Source organism: Tachyglossus aculeatus, chromosome 1 (genome assembly GCF_015852505.1).
Source record: "Tachyglossus aculeatus isolate mTacAcu1 chromosome 1, mTacAcu1.pri, whole genome shotgun sequence".
In the NCBI taxonomy this organism is placed as follows: domain Eukaryota; kingdom Metazoa; phylum Chordata; class Mammalia; order Monotremata; family Tachyglossidae; genus Tachyglossus; species Tachyglossus aculeatus.
In genome coordinates this window covers 66,191,253-66,216,193 of record NC_052066.1, presented here as the reverse complement: position 1 = coordinate 66,216,193, position 24,941 = coordinate 66,191,253, and the positions used below count along the sequence as shown (strand labels likewise).

The following is a 24,941-nucleotide window of genomic DNA, read 5'->3' as shown; positions in this document are numbered from 1 at the left end:
AAAACTATTTCTCCTCCCTTATTGACACCCATGCCCATCACCCCCGCCAGCTCTTCCGTACATTCAACTTCCTTCTCAGAGCCCCGGTTCCTCCCCCTCCTCCTTCCCTCACCCCCAACGATCTGGCCTCCTACTTCATTAACAAAATTAAATCCATCAGGTCCGACCTCCCCAAAGTCACTCCCCACCCTTCTCCAACCCCCCGGCTCTCATCACTCTCTGCTACTCTCCCATCCTTCCCAGCAGTATCCTCAGAGGAACTCTCCTCCCTCCTCTCAAGTGCTACTCCGGCCACCTGTGCTTCTGACCCCATTCCCTCTCATCTCATGAAATCTCTCGGTTCAGTGCTTGGTCCCCTTCTGTTCTCGATCTACACTCACTCCCTTGGTAACCTCATTCGCTCCCACGGCTTCAACTATCATCTCTACGCTGATGACACCCAGATCTCCATCTCTGCCCCTGCTCTCTCCCCCTCCCTCCAGGCTCGCATCTCCTCCTGCCTTCAGGACATCTCCATCTGGATGCCTGCCCGCCACCTAAAGCTCAACATGTCGAAGACTGAATTCCTTGTCTTCCCTCCCAAACCTTGCCCTCTCCCTGACTTTCCCATCTCTGTTGACGGCACTACCATCCTTCCCGTCTCACAAGCCCGCAACCTTGGTGTCATCCTCGACTCCGCTCTCTCATTCACCCCTCACATCCAAACCGTCACCAAAACCTGCCGGTCTCAGCTCCGCAACATTGCCAAGATCCGCCCTTTCCTCTCCATCCATACTGCTACTCTGCTCGTTCAAGCTCTCATCATCATCATCATCAACAGTATTTATTGAGCGCTTACTATGTGCAGAGCACTGTACTAAGCGCTTGGGAAGTACAAATTATCCCGTCTGGACTACTGCATCAACCTTCTCTCTGATCTCCCATCCTCGTGTCTCTCCCCACTTCAATCCACACTTCATGCCGCTGCCCGGATTGTCTTTGTCCAGAAACGCTCTGGGCATGTTACTCCCCTCCTCAAAAATCTCCAGTGGCTACCAATCAATCTGCGCATCAGGCAGAAACTCCTCACCCTGGGCTTCCAGGCTGTCCATCCCCTCGCCCCCTCCTACCTCACCTCCCTTCTCTCCTTCTCCAGCCCAGCCCGCACCCTCCGCTCCTCCGCCGCTGATCTCCTCACCGTACCTCGCTCTCGCCTGTCCCGCCATCGACCCCCGGCCCACGTCATCCCCCTGGCCTGGAATGCCCTCCCTCTGCCCATCCTCCAAGCTAGCTCTCTTCCTCCCTTCAAGGCCCTACTGAGAGCTCACCTCCTCCAGGAGGCCTTCCCAGACTGAGCCCCTTCCTTCCTCTCCCCCTCGTGCCCCTCTCTATCCCCCCATCTTACCTCCTTCCCTTCCCCACAGCACCTGTATATATGTATATATGTATACATGTTTGTACATATTTATTACTCTATTTATTTATTTTACTTGTACATATCCATTCTATTTATTTTATTTTGTTAGCATGTTTGGTTTTGTTCTCTGTCTCCCCCTTCTAGACTGTTCCCCTGCTGTTGGGTAGGGACCGTCTCTATATGTTGCCAACTTGTACTTCCCAAGTGCTTAGTACAGTGCTCTGCACACAGTAAGTGCTCAATAAATACGACTGATTGATTGATTACCTCATCTCTTGATTTTAGGACTTGCTTATTAGTGGTCAATAATCATTCTGGGGAGATTCCAGAAGGTACGGATCCATTCGGCCCATTGTGACCCAGTGCCTTCTCGCCATTTACATGTCTTGGGGAAGAAGTAGCACGGCCTAGTGGAAGGAACACGGGCCTGGATGCCCAAAGGACCTGGGTTCTAATCCCGACTTCACCACTTGTCTGCTGTGGAACCTTGGGCAGGTCACTTCACTCCTCTGGGCCTCAGTTACCTCATCTGTAAAACGAGGATTGAGACCGTGAGCCCCACGTGGGACGGGGACTGTGTCTAACCAGACTGTATCTACCCCACTGCTTAGAACAGTGCCTGGCACATAGTAAGCGCTTAGCAAATTAAATAAATGAAAGAAGAGAAAGAAGTTATACAGCCTCTCCTTTATCCTTACCTATAACAGCTGCAGACCGGATGGGTTGAGCTGAAGAATTCTTCCAGGATGCTCCAGAGGGGGTTGACCACTTGCTGGTGAGTCTCTGAGCAAAGAAGACATATTGAAGCGCTTTCGCTTGCCCCGACGCGTAAAGAAATAGAAAAAGATCTTTCTCTTTCTCAATCCCCAGGGGATAGGGATACCGCACGGAGGCCTGGACCGCTCGGACGCAGGCTTCTCTGGAAATACACCCGGGGAACTTCTTCTTCATCTTCAGGTAGGCTTCGCTGAAGATGGAGTCCATGTTGGGCAGCTCTGGAACTTGTTTATTAAAGATCCGGCGAGATTCCGTGGATTGACCTGGAAGCGGAAAAGGCAAAATCAGATCCTACGGAATGCAACTCGGTAGATGTGCCGTAAGAGAGAGAAACCGCGGAAAGAACGGCGGACTGGAAATCAGGAGACCCAGGTTCTTGTCCCATCTCTGCCACTCGCCCACGGTGCGTGACCTTGGACCAGTCACCGCCTCTCTGTGCCTCAATTTCCTCACCTGTAAAACGGCGATAAAACACTTCTTCCTAAGTCTTAGATTATGAACATTGGGTGGAACAATGACTGCTCCATCTGATTATCATTTATCTACCCTGGTATTTGGCAGATCTCCCCCTCGAGACTGTAACCTCGCCGTGGGCCGGGAATGTGTCTACCAAACTCTGTACCCTCCCAAGCACTGAGTACATTATTCTGCACACAGAAAGTGCTCGATAAGTACGACTGATAAGGGCTTAAAACACAGAATAATAATGTCCAAAGTGAACACAATGACAACAAAACAACAGTACGGCTGAGACTTTAACGACACCCACCAAGGTATTTTAGTATAACTGTAACCAAAGCGGCTGCAATATTGTTTCCCTCTGTATGTGCATTATTTCGCAACCCTTAAAATATTCCCTGTTTCTGACCCTGATTAAGATCAAGCTGTAGCACATCTTTGGGAGGCTCTGTAAAGTAAGAGAAGAGCAATTTCATTTCATCAGACTACATTTCATAGGAATCCAGTCACAGCTAATAAATCCGGGAACCAAATTTAGATCAAAATGAGTTCTCTGTGTAATTTATAAGCAGGAATTAATTTCGGCCTTTTGAGCTGCTTTAGAGCAACCAATTTTGTAGAATTTCCTCAGGTGATCCTGCATCTCTCAAAAGGCTTTATATATTACTGTTACAGATACATTTCGTGAGCAGCAGAATAATAGCATTTGGTGCACTTCTTCAATCACTGATCAGAGGAGGGCTTCTTTAAAAGAGACGGCTGAAACTCATTAGAAGATAAAGGCAACTCTCCATCATCTGGGCTGATTGCAAAGAGGGAGAACTTGGAAATATAAAATCGGATTTTATCCAATAGCTTCTCCTCAAATCAGGAAGCAGCGTGGCTCAATGGAAAGAGCACGGGCTTTGGAGTCAGAGGTCGTGGGTTCGAATCCCGGTTCCACCAACTGTCAGCTGTGTGACTTTGGGCAAGTCACTTAACTTCTCTGTGCCTCAGTTACCTCATCTGTAAAATGGGGATGAAGACTGTGAGCCCCCCGTGGGACAACCTGATCACCTTGTAACCTCCCCAGCGCTTAGAACAGTGCTTTGCACATAGTGAGTGCTTAATAAATGCTATCATTAGTATTAGCAAAAGCATGATGGGGAGCAATAATGGAAAAATGAAGCACATAAGAGAAAGTGGAGATGGACAAGAAGAGTGATCATATAAACCTGAGCCTGTACAGCCAAACTGGGCTGTCAAGGCAAGGTCAGATGGGTCTCACTAAACCTCCCCCAACCCCGTTGCCTGTCCACTGCTAGCCTGAAGGTAGGCAGGAGGATAAAGAAGTAGAAACATGCATTTAAATGTTCTTTTCTTTTGATTCTTCTTAATGCGATGAACAGTGGTTCCGCAACAACCTGGCAACTTCACTTCCTAACTCCATAACTCGGGCACAAAGTCCTGTATTTTCAGATTCACCTGTACTCGGGTACATTAAGTCTGTCTCCCCCTTTTACACTGTGAGCCCACTGTTGGGTAGGGACTGTCTCTATATGTTGCCAACTTGTACTTCCCAAGCGCTTAGTACAGTGCTCTGCACATAGTAAGCGCTCAATAAATACGATTGATGATGATGATGATGGAGCCGGGGGTAACTGGAACAGGTCAGAACTCAGTTCGGGTCTTCTGCCACGGAAATTATTTTGCTGGGTGGTAATGGCCTCTCAGGGATGGGCCGCGTGGCTCCAGGACAGGATGTGACCTTGTTGTGGGCAGGGAATGTGTCTGCTTATTGTTGTACTGCCCTCTCCCAGGCGCTTAGTACAGTGCTCTGCACACAGGAAGCACTCAATATGATTTAATGAATGAATGACAGGAAGAGGGATTATGCTGTGGGGGCAATCTGGGCCCTTTCTCTGGTGGCAGCCTGACTTTATGAGGCCTTCCCAGACTGAGCCCCTTCCTTCCTCTCCCCCTTGCCCCCCCCTCCATCCCCCCCATTTTACCTCCTTCCCTTTCCCACACCACCTGTATATATGTATATATGTTTGTACATATTTACTACTCTATTTATTTATTTTACTTGTACATATCTATTCTATTTATTTTATTTTGTTAGTATGTCTGGTTTTGTTCTCTGTCTCCCCCTTTTAGACTGTGAGCCCACTGTTGGGTAGGGACTGTCTCTATATGTTGCCAATTTGTACTTCCCAAGCGCTTAGTACAGTGCTCTGCACACAGTAAGCGCTCAATAAATACGATTGATGATGATGATGATGATGATGATGACTTTGTGCCCATCTCTCCCTTTCCTCCCCACTCCCACTCCCCTCCACCAACACCCCAGAAGAGCTTCCTGGGCCCAGGAAAAGACAGACCTACAGACAGATCAACAACAACAACAACAAAAAACCCCGCCGTAAACTACGTCCACAAAAAATGTGTTCCGATGCATTTGAAGGGCAGTTTAGCCCACAGACTTTGGCGGGTGAAGTAGCCCTGCCTTCCTCTCGCTGGAATCACATGGCGTAAACCCGAAGTTTGGGGAATTCTTTGATATTTGGATGCCATCAAGTGGACACACTGCGTAACATTACTGTGGAACAGGAGACGCTCACACAGTGCGCTGCTTCATTCATTCATTCGATCAATCGTATTTATTGAGCGCTTACTGTGTGCAGAGCACTGGACTAAGCGCTTGGGAAGTGCAAGTCGGCAACATATAGAGACGGTCCCTACCCGACAACGGGCTCACAGTCTAGAAGAGGGAGACAGACAACAAAACAAAACACGTAGATAGGTGTCAAAATCGTCAGAACAAATAGAATTATAGCTTCCATATTCATTCATTCAATTGTATTTATTGAGCGCTTACTGTGTGCAGAGCACTTGACTAAGCGCTTGGGAAGTACAAGTCGGCAACATATAGAGACGGTCCCTACCCGACAACGGGCTCACAGTCTAGAAGGGGGAGACAGACAACAAAACAAAACACGTAGACAGGTGTCAAAATCGTCAGAACAAATAGAATTATACCTTCCATATTCACTCATTCATTCATTCAATTGTATTTATTGAGCGCTTATTGTGTGCCGAGCACTGGACTAAGCGCTTGGGAAGTACAAGTTGGCAACACATAGAGATGATCCCTACCCGACAAGGGGCTCACAGTCTAGAAAGGGGAGACAGACAACGAAACAGAACATGGAGACAGGGGTCAAAATCGTCAGAACAAGATAGAGAAGCAGCGTGGCTCAGTGGAAAGAGCCCGGGCTTGGGAGTCAAAGGTCATGGGTTCAAATCCTGACTCCGCCACTTGTCAGCTATGTGACTTTGGGCAAGTCACTTCACTTCTGTGGGCCTCAGTGACCTCATCTGTAAAATGGGGATTAAGACTGTGAGCCCCCCGTGGTACAACCGGATCACCTTGTATCCTCCCCAGTGCTTAGAACAGCGCTTTGCACATAGTAAGTGCTTAATAAATGCCATCATTATTATTATTAAATAGAATTATAGCTATATGCACATCATTAATAATAATGATGGCACTTATTAAGCTCTTACTATGTGCAAAGCACTGTTCTAAATAGAATAGTAAATATGTACAAGTAAAATAAGTAATAAATCTGTACAAATATATACAAGTGCTGTGGGGAGGGGAAGGAGGTAGGGTGGGGGGGGAGGAGAGGAAAAAGGGGGCTTTCTGGAATCCTCTCTCCAGCTAAGAGAAAGGATTCATTAAGATAATGAAACACAGGGCCCTAAACAGTAGCCTAAACACCATAACCATCAGCAGGCCTAGTGGAAAGGCCATCCGACCGGGAGACAAGAGACCTAGGCTCGAGTTCCAACTCTGCCCACTAGCCCGCTGTGTGACCTGGGGCAAACCGCTTAACCTTTCTGTGCCTCAGTTTCCTCAGCTATAAAATGGCTGCCAGTAATAATAATAATAATAATAATGATGGCATTTATTAAGCACTTACTATGTGCAAAGCACTGTTCTAAGCACTGGGAAGGTTAGGTTGTCCCTTGGGGGGGCTCACAATCTTAATCCCCATTTTGCAGATGAGGGAACTGAGGCCCAGAGAAGTCAAGTGACTTGCCCGAAGTCACACAGCTGACAATTGGCGGAGCAGGGATTTGAACCCATGACCTCTGACTCCAAAACGTGGGCTCTTTCCACTGAGCCACGCTGCTTCTCTCTCTTTGACGCTGCCAATAGCAGCGTCAGCTCTGGCAATAAATTTGTCACGGTTCAGGGCCGGGCACAGGGGCCACTTCTGGCGGGGAGATCAGTGGGGAAGCCATCCTGTGGGGGTTGATGATGATGATGGCGGTGGTACTGCTTAAGTGCTTACTATGTGCCAAGCACTGTTCTAAGCGCTGGAGTAGATACAAGGTAATCGGGTTGTCCCACGTGGGGCTCACAGTCGTCATCCTCATTTTACAGATGAGGTCACTGAGGCCCAGAGAAGTGACCAGCCTATAGCTGTCACTGTGGTTTCGAATGCCACACCTGGCGCGCCGCCCACTCACACTGGAATGGCCAAGAGTTGCAAACCATCTCTACCATCCTGACTCCGCCACATGTCTGCTGTGTGACCTTGGGCAAGTCACTTAACTTCTCTGAGCCTCAGTTCCCTCATCTGGAAAATGGGGATGAAGACTGTGAGCCCCACGTGGGACAACTTGATCCCCTTGCATCCCCACGCCCAGCGCTTAGAACAGTGCTCTGCCCATAGTAAGTGCTTAACAAATGCCATCATGATCTCTACGGCCGCAGGCTTAAATGCCTTGCCCCTCCCCTGAAATCCCCTCCTCTCCCAACTCGTGCAAAGCCCTACCCATTCCCGGAAAATCAAATGTTCACTCTCACCCCTGCATAATAATAACGGCATTTATTACTAAGGACTTACTATGTGCAAAGCACTGTTCTAAGCGCTGGGGAGGTTACAAGGTGATCAGGTTGTCCCACGGGGGGCTCACGGTCTTCATCTCCATTTTCCAGATGAGGGAACTGAGGCCCAGAGAAGTGAAGTGACTTGCCCAGAGTCACCCAGCTGACAACTGGCTATTTATATCCTATTTATATCCTATTTATTTTATTTTGTTAGTATGTTTGGTTTTGTTCTCTGTCTCCCCCTTTTAGACTGTGAGCCCACTGTTGGGTAGGGACTGTCTCTATATGTTGCCAATTTGTACTTCCCAAGCGCTTAGTACAGTGCTCTGCACATAGTAAGCGCTCAATCAATACGATTGATGATGATGATGAACTGGCGGCGCTGGGATTTGAACCCATGACCTCTGACTCCAAAGCCCGGGCTCTTTCCACTGAGCCACGCTGCTTCTCTACCCTGTATATACCCCTGCATCTAGATGCAGCATGGCGTAGCCAAGTCAGAAGATCGTGGGTTTTAATTCCGGCTCTGCCACTTGTCTGCTGTGTGACCTCGAGTAAGTCCCATCATTTCTCTGTGCCTCAGTTACCTCATCAGAGTGTGAGCCCAAGTGGGACAGGGACTGTGTCCAACCTGATTTGCTTGTATCCACCCCTGCACTTAGGCACATAGTAAGTGCTTAACAAATACCATTATTATTATTATTATTACCCCAGCACTTTTAGCACAATGCTGGGCACACAGTGAGCACTCAGTAAAAGAGCACGGGCCTGCGAATCGGAAGATTTGGGTTCTAATGTCGGTTCTGCCACTGTCTGCTGTGTGGCCTTGGGCAAGCCAGTTCATTTCTCTATGCCTCATTTGTCAAATGGGGATTCGTTCATTCGATCGTATTTACTGAGCGCTTACTGTGTGCAGAGCACTGTACTGAGCGCTTGGCACTGGGATTAATGCTGTGAGTCCCATGAGGGACATGAATAATAATAATAATAATAATGATAGCATTTATTAAACGCTTACTATGTGCAAAGCACTGTTCTAAGCGCTGGGGAGATTACAAGGTGATCAGGTTGTCCCATGGGGGGCTCCCAGTCTTAATCCCCATTTTACAGATGAGGACCAGAGAAGTGAAGTGACTTGCCCAAAGTCACACAGCTGACAATTTGAACCCATGACCTCTGACTTCAAAGCCCGTGCCCTTTCCACCGAGCCACGCTGCTTCTCTAAGCTTGAACTGTGTCCAACTGCATTAGCTTGTATCTACCTGAGCTCTTAGTACAGTACCTGGAACATAGTAAGCGCTTAACAAATACCATTTTAAAAATACCCCCCCACACCCCCTCCAAAATCTAATTATCCACCTACTGCCTCTACCACGTGTTCCCAGTCTCCACAACTCTTTTCCTTCACTTGGGAGGACACGGCTGCTGCAGTGGAGGCTGTAATTCTGGGAAGCAGCTGGCTGGCCCTCAAGCTTGCCCCGTGTAAATCAGAAGCTGTAAATAAGAACTTAAAGGTGGTTAACATCCCACCTCTTTTTTGCCTCTTTTACTTCACGTGAGAATAAATTTTATTTTACTAGAGGTGTGGGGCGCCGCACACATTTGAGGACTCTCACAGGGCTGCTTCCAATAGAAAAAAGAGTTGCAAGCCTCTGACCTAAGCGTGCTTCTGAATACTGTATGCTTGAGAGGTTGAGATCTCGGGAAACGTCAAAGGGCTGATTAATTCCCCTTGGAACATTCCCTCTCCGTTGGGGGCCCATATGGTGCCCAGAAGACCCCTTTTTCTGTCCTATGTGATGTTATTATTGTTTCCTACCCTGCTCCATCTAGATTTACTACAGTTTTCCCTCAGATCTGAAAGCTGAATCGCTCTCCTCAGCGGGTTCGGCTAAAAGCACTTCAGTACTCTGTCCTTACCTGAAATTTGCTCTGCAAACGTGATTGCTGCCTCGACTGGGTCTGATTTCACAATCTGATCTAGGAGACCCAGCTTGAGTGCTTCGGGAGCCATAACGTGTCTTCCTGCAACAAAGACAGAACGCATTTCCCCGTGAAGTCGGTTTCATCATCATCAATCGTATTTATTGAGCGCTTACTGTGTGCAGAGCACTGTACTAAGCGCTTGGGAAGTACAAGTTGGCAACATATAGAGACGGTCCCTACCCAACAGTGGGCTCACATTTCATTTACGTTTCAGAATTTAATTGTCGGTTATTGTCGGTTATTAATTGGCCTATTCTGAGCAGGAAAATGTTCCCCACACTGGACATCTACATCCATTTTTGAGTAGAGGATATCACAGAGTACGATGAGTCCAAGGCCTCAGTGACCCCAAAGCTGACCAGTTTTCTGAAAGTAGCGGTTGGGGAAGAGTTCTGTAAGTAAAGCGTGGCTCAGTGGAAAGAGCCCGAGCTTTGGAGTCAGAGGTCACGGGTTCAAATCCCTGCTCCACCAATTGTCAGCTGTGTGACTTTGGGCAAGTCACTTCACTTCTCTGCGCCTCAGTTACCTCATCTGTAAAATGGGACGGTGAGCCCCATGTGGGACAACCTGATCACCTTGTAACTTCCCAGCGCTTAGAACAGTGCTTTGCACATAGTAAGCGCTTAATAAATGCCATTATTATTATTATTATTAAAGCGGAGAGGATTCCAACTTGTACTTCCCAAGCGCTTAGTCCAGTGCTCTGCACACAGCAAGCGCTCAATCATCATCATCATCATCAATCGTATTTACTGAGCGCTTACTATGTGCAGAGCACTGTACTAATAAATACGACTGAATAAATACGACTAAATAAATACGGTATTTACGGTATTTTAATAAAATACGACTGAATAAATACGACTGAATGAATGAACTGATTCTAAGCATAGGACACAAGTAAAGCAGATTACTGCCATCTCTCCTGCCTCTTCCTTTGGTCCTCTTGGCATGACCGAATTTCTGTCCATTTGGGTGGCCTCAGTAGAAATTCCCACCCCTGGCAAGGGGGCAGTGGGCAAGAACAACTCCCCAAATTCCTCAAGGAAGAGTGAGACCGGTGGATGGATCGCGGTGGCAGGCCGGTAGGGAACAGCATTTGGGATCGAACGCCTTCCCACTCACCATCGAAGGTCCCCGCTTCCGGCATGGGAGCTGCTCCCACAAACCTCTCCATTCCCCCTTTCCCACTGGGACTCGGATCCTATTTTGTGTATTTTCTGGGGTCACGTTTGAACGTTTCCTCATTCCTGGTGTGTCTTTCTCGATCCCTTCTCCACGCTGAGAAGCAGCGTGGCCTAGTGGATACAGCCGACGCCTGGGAGTCGGAAGGACCTGGGTTCTAATCCCGGCTTTTCCACTTGTCTGCCGGGTGACCTGGGGCAGGTCACTTCATTTCTCGGTGCCTCAGTTGCGTCATCTGTAAAATGGGGATTAGGACTGTGAGCCCCATGTGGGGACCTGGACACTGTGTCCAAGCTGATGAACTTGTAGCTACTGCAGTGTTCAGTACAGTGCCTGGACACACAGTAAGCAGTTAACACACCACTTCAACTCTTACACTGTGAGCTCTCTTACAGACAGGGACTGTGTCTAATTTCCACCGGTGTCTTGTCTCCCAGGACTCAGTACAGTGCGCCACACACAGCAAGTGCTTAATCAATCAATCAATCAGTCAATCAATCGTATTTATTGAGCGCTTACCGTGTGCAGAGCACTGTACTAAGCACTTGGGAAGTACAAGTCGGCAACACATACAGACAGTCCCTACCCAACGGCGGGCTCACAGTCTAGAAGCGGGCTCACAGTCTAGAATAAATAAATACTTAATAAATACTTAATATTACTTAATAGTACTATTAGTGATATTATTACTTAACAGTACTTAATACTTAATATTAATAAATACTTAATAAATACTATTACTACTATTACGACTACAGAGAAGCAGCGTGGCTTCGTGGAAAGAGCCCGGGCTTGGGAGTCAGAGGTCGTGGGTTCGAATCCCGGCTCCGCCACTTGTCAGCTGGGTGACTTTGGGCAAGTCACTTCGCTTCTCTGGGCCTCAGTTCTGTAATATAGGGATTAAATCTGGGAGCCCCACGTGGGACAACCGAATTACCTTGTATCTACCCCGGCGCTTAGAACAGTGCTTGGCACATAGTAAGCGCTTAGCAAATACCATTATTACTATTATTATTATTACTACCACTGTGTCCAACCTGATTTGCTTGAATCTACCCCAGCGCTTAACACAGTGCCTGGAACACAGTAAGCGCTTAACAAATACCACAATTATTACCACTACTAAAATGACACAAAAAGTGATTATTATGAAGATTCTGGTCATTTGGCGGCTGCGATGCTTGCAGCAAGAGGCAGCACATACTGCATTTCTGCCCTTTCATTGTTCTTTAGGAAACGAAACCACCCATAATATCAGTAATATCCACCCAACAGAACCTTGTGACCTCTGATCTTGACCTCCCCAGACACTTTAATTGCCAGGATGAATTTCAGTATAAGAATCCGTATGTGTCCGCAAATGGTCATCTCTTCACTTCCCGGACCTGTGGTGGTATTGCTACGTAGAGAAGTGGCTCAGGGGAAAAAGCCCGGGCTTTGGAGTCAGAGGTCATGGGTTCAAATCCCCACTCTGCCAACTGTCAGCTGTGTGACTTTGGGCAAGTCACTTCACTTCTCTGGGCCTCAGTTCCCTCACCTGTCAAATGGGGATGAAGACTGTGAGCCCCCCGTGGGACAACCTGATCACCTTGTAACCTCCCCAGAGCTTAGGACAGTGCTTGGCACATAGTAAGCGCTTAATAAATGCCATTATTATCATTATTATTATATTTACATCTTACCCGAGGTAATCATGTCCAGGGCAGCTGGCACCCCAATGAGTCTGGGGAGAAGCTGGGTTCCTCTTGCACCGGGGAGAAGGCCAATAATGACCTCTGGGAAACCAACAAGAGCCTAAAGAGAATTGAAGTGACACCTAGAATTAAAAGGAGCAGGTCTCATGGACTGAAAAACTCCAGACAGCACTCTTAATTGCTTCCATAATAATAATGATGGCATTTGTTAAGTGCTTACTATGTGCAAAGCAGTGTTCTAAATGCTGGGGGGGATACAAGGTGATCAGGTTGCCCCACGTGGGCCTCACAGTCATAATCCCCACATAATCTTTTAGACTGTGAGCCCACTGTTGGGTAGGGACTGTCTCTATATGTTGCCAATTTGTACTTCCCAAGTGCTTAGTACAGTGCTCTGCACATAGTAAGCGCTCAATAAATACGATTGATGATGATAATCCCCACTTTACAGATGAGGTAACTGAGACTCAGAGAAGTTAAGTGTCTTGCCCAAGGTCACACAGCAGACATGTGGCGGGGTCGGGATTCAAACCCATGACCTCGGACTCCAGAGCCCGTGCTCTTTCCACTGAGCCACGCTGCTTCTTATGCAGAGCGCTGTACTAAGCACTTGGGAGAGGACAATAAAAACAGTAGTAAAAACAGTGTTAAGTGAAAGGATGCTAAATCAATCCATGGTATTTATTGAGTGTTTCCTGGGCAAAAAGCACTGAACTTGCCATTTGTACAGTGCCTGCCATATACTACACACTTAAATGCCATAATTATTATTATTATTATTTGGGTAAGCAGAGTACAACAGAGCTGGTAGGCCTTCCCAGATTAAGCCCCACTTTTCCTCAGTTCCCAGTCTCTTCTGCCTCACCATGACTTGATCCCTTTACACCTCCCTGCCCCACAGTACTTAATGGATATATGTATATATCTACAATTCCACTTATTTATATTGATGCCTGCTTACTTGTATTGATGTCTGTCTCTCCCTGATTAAGTCTGTGAGCCCACTGTGGGCAGGGAATGTCTCTCTTTATTGCTACGTTGTGCTTTCCAAGCGCTCTGCATACAGTACAGTGCTCTGCATACAGTAAGCGCTCAGTAAACATGATTGATTGAATGAATGACCTGTTCGCTGCCCACAAGTCTAGAGGAGGAACAAGTATAGTTTTCAAAAGGAAGCACCCTAAAGAACATTCTTTTCCTAGCACCGTCAAAATTGACCAAAACAACATAGTTTTTGAATACGATAAGAAAACACCATATATTTCCTCACCGTGCATTTCTTCATCAACGCACCAGTATGTCTGAACCAATGATAAAAGACAATAAATTTTCCAATTAATTGAGAAAGCACGCATAACCCAGAGGACGGAGGAAACGTTTGAAAAACACAGTGAAATAAAGCCTCAGAGAAGGTGGCGACCCAGCTGAAAACAGAGTTAGTTGCCCAGGATAGACCAACATGAGATTATGGAGTGATTCTCTTTGATAGCAAAAACTTTATAAGAAATTAGAGAAAAGGAAGTGAAAGTGAAACCGGTCAGGTGTTGCGAGAGGCAAATACGACAACGCAACAAGGGACGGACTTCTTGTGCACGCGATGTTCTCTGTCTCCCCCTTCTAGACTGTAAGCCCACTGTTGGGTAGGGACTGTCTCTATATGTTGCCAACTTGTACATCCCAAGCGCTTAGTACAGTGCTCTGCACACAGTAAGCGCTCAATAAATACGATTGATTGACTGATTGATGTGGCCAAGCCTGTTCATTCATTCATTCAATCTGGGCAAGTCACTTAACTTCTCTGTGCCTCAGTGACCTCCTCTGTAAAATGGGGATGAAGACTGTGAGCCCCCCGTGGGACAACCTGATCACCTTGTAACCTCCCCAGTGCTTAGAACAGTGCTTTGCACATAGTGAGTGCTTAATAAATGCCATTATGATTATTATTACTGTGAGCAGAACACTGTACTAAGTGGTGGGGAGAATACAAAATATCAATAAATAGGCACATTCCCTGCCCACAACAAGCTCACAGTCAGTCTAGAGGGGCAGACAGACATTAGTATAAATAAAGAAATTACAGACTTATCACTCCCCTGTTGGCCTTTTCATTCCCACACAGGCCCTCGGGGTGAACTTCACCGTCCGTGGACGGACAACCCTATATAACGTTTTCCAAAAGAGTCCTCACCAAAGCTTTGCAGAGATTGCTTGACTTTCTTCCAAATCCAGACAGTCCAGCAGATAAACGCTCTTTCAATCTTGTTATTTGCAGTAACCAGATGTACCTGATTACTGCACGCCAGACTAAATGTTTGGTTCTCCCCAGATCTCCCAGAGAGGCTTCGAGATTAGAAAGGTAATCTACCAATTTGGTAGCAACTAACCTCAGCGCAAAACCCAGCAGCTGTCAGTGTCTAACACACAGAAAGCTTCTCAGAGCACTCCCACACCTTCCCTGCCCTCAAGCCGCTTACAATCTACCCAACTCATTCTGTATATTTTTCATCCCTCTTGGCTACGGGAGATGTTCTTGCATTTCATTCCGTTGTCCTACTTTGCGCTTGCTCTAGCTAAAAAGCACGGCTCGTGGAAGAAAAACGGGAGGCCCCAATTGAACGCGGCACTCTATTTTGCATTTTTACCTTTGCGTGGGCAATTCTATAGTGACAGCCCAAGGATACCTCTAGGCCCCCTCCTAATGCCATGCCTTCAATGGCAGCCACCACTGGTTTTTCCATGTCTTGTAACTTATCAACCAGCATGCCCAATACGGTTGAGAACTTTCCCGTTTGGAAACCATGAATATCAGCACCTGAGAACACAGAGAAATTCAAATGAAAATGGTGCAAAATGCGTTCCTCACTACTTAGGGGTGAACCATTAAGAGAGTGTGATCTCCCTGTCTTCTGGAAAGATTCGGGAGAGGAAATGGGACTGGGGACGGGGGCAGATTGAGACTTTTTTGTCTGTGGGAAAGACTCCAATACTATTGACTCTTGCTAAAAGTTGAGCTTGAGGGTACATGGTTCACCTCCCCTTTAAGGTGTATAAAAAAGTTGAACCTAGAAAGGGATATTGTTTCCGGCTTCTGACCCAATGGTACGATCCAGGAAAACCCTGGATTTGGGCCAATTTTGTCACTTGTGAGAAAAAATCGTTGTGGCATTTGTTAAGCACTTAGTATATGCCAAGCACTGTACTAACCACTGGGGCAGATAAAAGATAATCAGGCCCCAGAGGGGGCTCACGGTCTAAGTGGGAGGGAGAACAGGTATCGGATCCCCATTTTTGCAGGTGAGGGAACTGAGGCCCAGAGAAGTTAAGTGACTTACCCAAGGTCACACAGCTGGAAAGTGGCAGAACCCAGGTCCCCTGAATCCCCGGCCTGTGCTCTCTCCACTAAGTCATGCTGCTCCTCGTAATGGGACAGGGGACTGATTGGACAGCATGGTCTAGTGGGTAGAGCACAGGCAGGGAGTCAGAGGCCCTGGGTTCATTCATTCAGTCGTATTTAGTGAGTGCTTACTGTGTGCAGAGTACTGTACTAAGTGCTTGGGAAGTACAAATCGGCAACATATAGAGACGGTCCCTACCCAACAGCGGGCTCACAGTCTAGAAGGGGGAGACAGACAACAAAACAAGTAGGCAGGTGTCAATACCATCAGAATAAATAGAATTATACCTATATACACATCATTAATCAAATAGAATAATAAATATGTACAAATATGAGAGTAATAAATAATGTACAAATAAAACAGAGTAATAAATATGTACAAATATACACAAATGCTGTGGGGAGGGGAAGGAGGTTGGGAAGGGAGGAGAGGAAGAGGAGAGGAAATGGGGGGCTCAGTGTGGGAAGGCCTCCTGGAGGAGGTGAGCTCTCAGTAGGGCTTTGAAGAGAGCTAGCTTGGCGGATTGTGTGGAGGGAGGGCATTCCGGGCCAGGGGGAGGACGTGGGCCGGGGGTCGACGGTGGGACGGGCGAGAACGAGGCCCAGTGAGGAGGTTAGCGGAGGCAGAGGAGCGGAGGGTGCGGGCTGGGCTGGAGAAGGACAGAAGGGAGGTGAGGGAGGAGGGGGCGAGGGGATGGACAGCCTTGAAGCCGAGAGGGAGTTTTAGTTCTAATGCCAACACTGCCACTCGTCTGCTGTGTAACCTAGGGCAACTCACTTAAATTCTCTGTGCCTCAGTTCCCTCATCTGTAAAATGGAGATTGTGACTGTGAGCCTCACGTGGGACAAGGACTGTGTCCAACTTGATTTGCTTGTATCCACCTCAGCGCTTAGAACACTGACTGACACATAGTTAAGCACTTAACAAATACCACAATTATTATTATTATTATTATTACTGAAACGGGGATGAAGATTGTGAGCCTCTTGTGGGACAGAGACTGTGTCCAAACTGATTACCTTGTATCCACCCCAGTGGTTGCCTATTAACCTTCGAATCAAGCAAAAACTCCTCACTCTCGGCTTCAAGGCTGTCCATCCCCTCGCCAGCTCCTCCCTCCCCTCCCTTCTCTCCTTCTCCAGCCCAGCCCACACCCTCTGCTCCTCTGCCGCCACTAACCTCCTCACTGTACCTCGTTCTCACCTGTCCCGCCGTCAACCCCTGGCCCACGTCCTCCCACCGGCCTGGAATGCCCTCCCTCCGCACCTCCGCCAAGCTAGCTCTCTTCCTCCCTTCAAAGCCCTACTGAGAGCTCACCTCCTCCAGGAGGCCTTCCCACACTGAGCCCCCCCTTTTTCCTCTCCTCCTCCTCCTTCCCTCCCCATTGCCCCCCCGCCCCACCCTCTTCTCCTCCCCACAGCACCTGTTATATTTGTACATATTTATTACTCTGTTTATTTTATTAATGATGTGTATATAGCTATAACTCTATTTATTCTGATTGTATTGACGCCTGTCTACTTGTTTTGTTTTGTGGTCTGTCTCCCCCTTCTAGACTGTGAGCCTGCTGTTGGATAGGGACCGTATCTGTATGTTGCCAATTTGTACTTTCCAAGTGCTTAGTACAGTACTCTGCACCCAGTAAGCACTCAATAAATACAACTGAATGAATGAATTAAGTGCTCAATAAGTACAATGAATGAATGAAAGATGGAGAAAACTGAGGCACAGAGATGTACCATCGACTTTAAAACATTCAATCACCTCGCCCCCTCCTACCTCACCTTGCTACTTTCCCACTACAACCCAGCCCTCACACTTCACTCCTCTAATGCTAACCTTCTCGCTGTACCTCGATCTCGTCTATCACATAGCCAACCTCTCGTCCACGTCCTGCCTCTGACCTGGAATGCCCTCCCTCTTCATATCCGACAGACAACGACTCTCGCCACCTCCAGAGTCTTATTAATGGCACATCTCTTCCAAGAGCCCTTTCCTGATTAAGCCTACTTTCCTTTTCTTCAACTCCCTTCTACATTGCCCTGACTTGCTCCCATTATTCAACTTGTACTTCCCAAGCGCTTAGTACAGTGCTCTGCACACAGTAAGCGCTCAATAAATATGACTGAATGAATGAATGAATCCCCCTCTCAACCCCATAGTAATAATGAATGAATGAATCCTCCCCCTCTCCATCCCCCCGTCTTACCTCCTTCCCTTCCCCACATATGTATATATGTTTGTACGTATTTATTACTCTATTTATTTATGTATTTTACTTGTACATATTTATTCTACTTATTTTATTTTGTTGATGTGTTTTGTTTTGTTCTCTATCTCCCCCTCCTACACTGTGAGCCCACTGTTGGCTAGGGACCATCTCTATGTGTTGCCAACTTGTACTTCCCAAGCGCTCAGTACAGTGCTCAATATATACGATTGAATGAATGAATTAATAATAATAATAATAATAATAATAATAATAATAATGATGGCATTTATTAAGCGCTTACTATGTGCAAAGCACTGTTCTAAGCACTGGATACTTATGTGCATATCTTTAATTCATTGATTTGTATTAATGGCCGTCTGTAAGCTCACTGTGGACAGGAAATGTGTCTGTTATATTGTTATGATGTACTCTCCCAAGCGCTCTGCAGTACGGTGCTCTGCACACAGTAAGCACTCAATAAATACCACGAACTGACTGACTAAAGGGACTTGCCAGCAGGCAGGAGGATTAGACCCCAGCCCCTCTGATTCCTGGTCCCGAGCTCTTTCCACTATGCCACGCTGCCTTCCAGCTGGAGGACCCACTCAGGGCCACCCACAGACCCCCGACATGCCTGGACACAGCTGTGGTGAGTTCATTCACTCATTCAATCGTATTTATTGAGCGCTTACTGTGTGCAGAGCACTGTACCAAGCGCTTGGGAAGCCCAAGTTGGCAACATATAGAGACAGTCCCTACCCAACAGCGGGCTCACAGTCTAGAAGGGGGAGACAGACAACAAAACAACACATATTAACAAAATAAAATTAAGCAATTCACAATGACTGGAGGAATTTCTGCCCCTAATCTGTATCTGACTTCCGAGGTGTTAGCGGATAACCAAAGAAGCTGTTGAATGGGGAAGGCGATTTAATTTAGAAATAAGCGCTGCAGATTTCAGCAAGTTAACTGCAACTCATTCAGAGGGATGCTTGTATGAGAAGGACCCCTGAGTGTATACTGTGTGCAGGGCACTGTGCTAAGCACGTGGGAGAGTACCATATATCACTGTGAGACGCCCAAACTCATGAATTACAGCTCCTCCGTTTTCTTGGGAGAGTAAGTCACTGTGAAACACAGAAACCGATGAATTATATGGCTCCTTTACCGCCCGTTGAAATCTTGGCCATAAAAAAAAATCTGGCATCAATTTGCCAGAAAGCAGATGAACTTACAAATCATTGACAGGCAATACCTGAAATGAAGGGCCAGATTATCTCAGGACATCAAGGACTTTGCAACAGCTCTTTCGGGCTTCAGAGGCGTCTAGGATATTCCGGCTCTAATGCTATCTGCTCGAAGGTTATGTTTGATGATGATGATGGCATTTGTTTAGTGCTTACTAAGTGCCAGGTACTGTACTAAGCACTGGGAATGCAATGTGCTAATTGACTCTGTTACACTGTAATCTCCTAAATGCATAGTACAACGCTTGGGACCCAGTTGGCGCTCAACAAATACCATTGACTGATTGTGCTAAGATTATTGAGAGATGGGTGGCACAAGTGCCACGCCTCCATTCACTCATTCCTTAATTCAACGGCACTCATTGAGCGCTTAATGGGTGCAAAGCACCATACTAAGTGCTTAGGAAAGTAGAATATAAAAATAAACAGACACATTCCCTGCCCACAACAGGCTTAGTCTACGGGGGAGACAGGCATTAATATAAATTAAGTTACAGATGTGTACACAGTAGACACTTGATAAAGGCTGATAACCAAACTCACTGGACTATACGTAGAAGCAACATGGTGTAGTGGATGGAGATCATGGGTTCTAATCCCGGCTCCGCCACTTGTCTGTTTGTTGTTGTATTTTACTCTCCCAGGCGTTTAATACAGTGATTTGCTTGCCGCAAGCGCTCAATAGATACAACTGAATGAATAAATGAATGCTGTGTGACCTTAAACAAGTCACTTCACTTCTCTGTGCCTGTTACCTCACCTGTAAAATGGGGCTTGCGATTGTGAGTCCCAAGTGGCAGAGGGACTGGGTCCAACTGTATTTGTTTGGATCCACCCTAGTGCTTAGAACAGTGCCTGGTGCATAGTAAGTGCTTAAACACCACAATTAACAATAATAATAATAATAATAGTAATGATGGTATTTGTTAAGCGTTTACTATGTGCACAGGACTGTTCTAAGCGCTGGGGAGGTTACACAACGTGATCAGGTTGTCCCCCGGGGGGTTCACAGTTTTAATCCCCATTTTCCAGATGAGGTAACTGAGGCCCAGAGAAGTGAAGTGACTTGCCCAAAGTCACACAGCTGACAGTTGGGGAGCCAGGATTTGAACCCATGACCTCTGACTCCAAAGCCCGTGCTCTTTCCACTGAGCCACACTGCTTCTTTCCATGTTGGAGGGAGGGGCGCCGGCCGTACCTTCGTTTTGGGGACTAAAGTGAGAAAAATCCCAAAGACCCAGCCCAATCTGGAACAGCCGGGGAGAATAGTCTGACAGTAGTGGTGGACAAGGGGGAACACTACCGGCAAGGTCTCTTCAATTAGCAGACCATACAGCTTGGATCCCTCTGGGATCCCGAGAATCCTCCAAAGCTCGCAGGAGGGGCCAGTGGACACTTATTTAATTGCCGTTCACCTGGCTTAGGTGAGAAGCAATGCGGCCTAGTGGAAAGAGCATGATCCCAGGAGTGAGAAGACCTGAGTTCTAATCCCAGTTCTGCCGCTTACCTGCTGAGTGACCCCGGGAAAGTCACATCACTTCTCTGGGACTCAGTTTCCTCATCTGTAAGGTGGAATTAAATGCTTGTTCTCCCTCCACCATGGACTGTGAGTCATATATGGGATAAGGACCGTTTCCGACTTGGTATCGACCTCAGGGCTTAGTACAATGCTTGGCACAGAGGAAGTGCTTAACAAATACCACAATTATTACTATAATTATTAAAGATCACAGAACATGAGCCATTAGTTGTAAATACCATTTACCTGCCGAGAACATGCCATCTGCTCCACAAATTACAATAGCTTTCACACCGCTGTCTCTTTCTGCTTTCTTCACTCCTTCTCTTAACCCGAGGATTACTGCCTCACTAAAAAGAAAACAAATAAGCAAAGATCAAAACTTGAACCCTGGTAGGATTTTCCCCTGAGAAAACAAAGCCAGAGTGCCTTGTTAGAGAAGCAGCGTGGCTTAGTGGAAAGAGCACGGAGTCAGAGGACATGGGTTCCAATCCTGGCTCCGCCACTTGCCGGTTGTGTGTCCAGCGCTTAGAACAGTGCTTTGCACATAGTAAGCACTTAATAAATGCCATCATCATTATTCTTATTGTGCGACCTCGGGCAAGCCACTTCACTTCTCTGGGCCTCAGTTCCCTCATCTGTAAAATGGGGATAAAGACTATGAGCCCCACAGGGGGCAACCTGCTTAATCTGTAACTACCTCAATGCTTAGAATAGTGCTTGGCACATAGTAAGCCCTTAACAAATACCATCATTATTACCTACCATTATTATTGTTAACCATGAACAGGACCAGGGTGAAAGCAGTCGTTTTCCATCTTTAATGAGGTGAAATTAATCCCATTTCCTTTAGAGGTTTGCGTTTGTGAGCCCAGTGGTTTCTTGGGGACCCTTGTGAGGGTGCAGTCTGGTGCAGAATTCCAGAATTTGGGGGGTCTTTTTTGATGGCCTACTCAGCTTTTAGGGTTTTTAAGCACTACCACATGAGATGTTCCATTGCCACTATAAGTGATGATCACTGTAAAGTCTCCTCTACCTTGCCCTACTTGGGACAGGTAGAGCTAAAACCTGGGAGGCCTCCCCAAACCCCTCATCACAAAGGCTTCGATTGAACTGTGCTAAAGAATGCTACTAGGTGCAATGACCGGAAATTTTAACACACCTGAACCACTGTAACTTTCAAACCTAACCCAGTCTCTGGGTTTCCCCACCCTGACATTTAGTGCACCTCAAGACTGCGGACGGACGCTAATTGCTGCTGTCTTCCCTGTTCTAAAGTTAAAGCCCCCGTGGAAAGGCACAGGAATCTTTTGGGATTCTTTTACCTTGTCGTGATCTAAATTGGAGGGATGCTTTTGAATCCTAACCCCTTTCCGTATAAACATGGTCCCACCCAAACGAAATGTGTGTACGCTTCCAAGAATGCAGATAAGTGAAGACTGCTCTTTAGATGGGAAAGAGGTAAAATGTATTTACAGTGCTCAGTTAAAGAAAGCTAGTCAGGGACAGTGCCAAGGTAAAATCCCAACAATCAAAACTGCGTGCACTTATAGTTATATTGTACTCTCCCAAGCGTTTAGTACAGTGCTCTGCATGGGGTAAACACTCGGTAAATATTACTGCCTGACTAACATCAGTACAAGGGAAACGAATATACACAAATCCAGTTACAAAATAACTAATAATAACTGTGGTATCTGTTAAGTGCTGTGTGCTAAGCACTGTACTAAGCACTGGGGTAGATACAAGATAATGAGGTTGGACAAGTCCCTGCCCCATATGGGGCTAAAAAATCTAAGTAGTGTACTTAGTGGTTAAAGCACGGGCCCGGGGCTCAGGAGGACCTGGGCTCTAATTCTGGTTCTGCCACATGTCTACTGTGTGACCCTGGGCAAGTCACAACTTTTCTGTGCCTCAGTTATCTCATCTGTAAAATGTAATAAGAGTGTGAGCCCCATGTGGGACAGGTACTGTGTCCAACCTGATTAACTTGTATTCACCCCAGTGCTTAGAACAGTGCTTGGCCCGTAGCAAGCACTTAACAAGTACCAGAATTATTATTATTAGTAGTAGTAATAGTAGTAGTATTAAATAGGAGGGAGAAAAACGTAACTGAATTCCCATTTTACAGAAGAGGAAACTGAGGCACAGAGAAGCAAAGTGACTTGCCCAAGGCAGGTGGCAGAGACGAAATTAGAACTCAGGCCCTCTAACTTGCAGATCAGTGCCCATTCCACTAGAGCAAACTACTTTCTTCTTTGCTTTTACTTTTCTTTAACGTGAACTCCAGGATCTTATACTGTCCGGGAACTACAGCTACGCCCTTCCCCTCTTCAGTTCTCCAAGGCTGAGGTCCTAGACTTCCTGCATGGTCTAAAGCAGGAGTGAAAGAAAGCCTGCTCCCAAGTACTTTACATTTTTCTGTGGGCCAGCCCCTTGCCCTGCCTCTCCTTCACTGCTGCAACCAATTTCTCAACTGGTACCGGGTCACCTCCCACGATGCCATCAGATCCTCAAATGAGGCTGCAAATAAGCAAAATATCTTCCCGTTTGGCAATAAATTTCTTTGACTGGGTGAGTCCAGAAGCCGGCATGATGGTGACAAACACGGACCAGATCTACAATGCATTTACGGCTGAAGGTAGGATATGAAGCCTCAGCAATCTTGCTTAATAGCCAAATTCTTGGACCAAAATAAACTACAGAATCAAAACCCAGATTCACAGAGCCCCAAAACAGGCAGGCCGCCCCCCACAACAAAAAGTCCTTGGATTTCTCGAGCCCAGTGTGCATCTCCAGTGTGCACTGCCAGTCAAAGATCCTCAAGAGGAGTCCTGAGGATCCCTTGGGTCAAAGATCCTCAAGAGCAGTCCTGGTTAACTTTTGCCCTGAAACTAAAAGTTTTCAACTGAACCAGGTAGGCCCCTAAATCAGAAGGCAGGAGTTGTCCAATTTAACCTTTATCCCCTTAAAATTTAACTTACCTCTGGACTATTTATTTTTAATCGGTTACCAGTGAAATTGAGAGAAAAGTCACTTAACTTTGAGAAGCTAATTGAGCAAAATCTGGGAATAAGTAACCAGTGCTTACGTAATATTATGTGGTCCAAAAGTTACCCAATTTTTGTTATGGAAACACTGAAAGCAAAATGAGCAAAAGATCAAGGTGAGAGTTCGTTTTAAATCAATTACCAACTAATGAAAGACTAATCCTGGCTCCGCCACTTGTCTGTTGCGTGACCTTGGGCAAGTCACTTAACTTCTCTGTGCCTCAGTTACCTTGTATGTAAAATGGGGATTAAAAGTGTGAGCTCCACATGGGACAACCTGATTACAATGCATCTACCCCAGTGCTTAGAACAATGCTTGGCACATAGTAACAAATACCCCATAATTATTATTATCAGATAGAACTCCAAAGGACTGTTTTAAGGATCCTGGCTTTGCGCCCGTAAATACTCAATAAAAGGGACTCTGTATTCAGATATTAATGAATAGCTTGGCAAATGGTAACATCAAGAAAACCTCGGCTTCCTTAGTTTAGAGAAGCAATATCCTAATGGAAATCAATGTCATTTGTTAAGCGCTTACTATAAGTGTGCTGAGCTGTAGTAAGCGCTTCGGAGAGTACAACACAAGAGGGTTGATAGACACGATCCACGCTCATAGGAGTTTATAGTCTAGCGGGGAGACACACATTAAAATAAATTACCGAAGGGGATACGTTCGTAAACTCTGTGGGGCTGAGAGTGGAGTGAATGTCAAGGGCTTAAAGGTTGAAGATCTAAGGGCATAGGTGATGCTGAGGAGAGGGGAATGAGGGCTCTGCACACAGTAAGCGCTCAATAAATACTACTGATTGATTGAGGGCTTAGTCAGGAAAGGCCTCTTGGAAGAGATGTGATTTTTCTAAGGCTTTGAAGGTGGAGTGAAGTGGTGATCTGTTGGATGAGAAGGGGAAGGAAGCTTCACACCACAGGGAGGATGTGGGCAAGGCATGAGAAGCAATGGTGAGGCTCAGTGGAAAGAGCAGGGGCTTTGGAGTCAGAGGTCAGGGGTTCAAATCCCAGCTCCGCCAATTGTCAGCTGGGTGACTTTGGGCAAGTCACTTCACTTCTCTGGGTCTCGGTTACCTCCTCTGTACAATGGAGATTAAGACCGTGAGCCCCCCGTTCGGCGGTGG

At 46.6% G+C, this 24,941-nt stretch overlaps 1 protein-coding gene across 1 annotated transcript in view; it reads right to left on the bottom strand.

The window, feature by feature from the left end:
• EHHADH (enoyl-CoA hydratase and 3-hydroxyacyl CoA dehydrogenase) overlaps nt 1-24,941 on the bottom strand; it is a 41,879-nt gene that overhangs the window by 12,832 nt on the left and 4,106 nt on the right. Inside the window, exons 2-6 of the mRNA XM_038744454.1 lie at nt 21,005-21,108; nt 15,025-15,194; nt 12,371-12,482; nt 9,438-9,542; nt 2,095-2,436 (exon numbers count right to left, since the gene is read on the bottom strand). Coding sequence (XP_038600382.1) covers nt 2,095-2,436; nt 9,438-9,542; nt 12,371-12,482; nt 15,025-15,194; nt 21,005-21,108 — 833 coding nt within the window. The remainder of the gene's footprint in view (nt 1-2,094; nt 2,437-9,437; nt 9,543-12,370; nt 12,483-15,024; nt 15,195-21,004; nt 21,109-24,941) is intronic.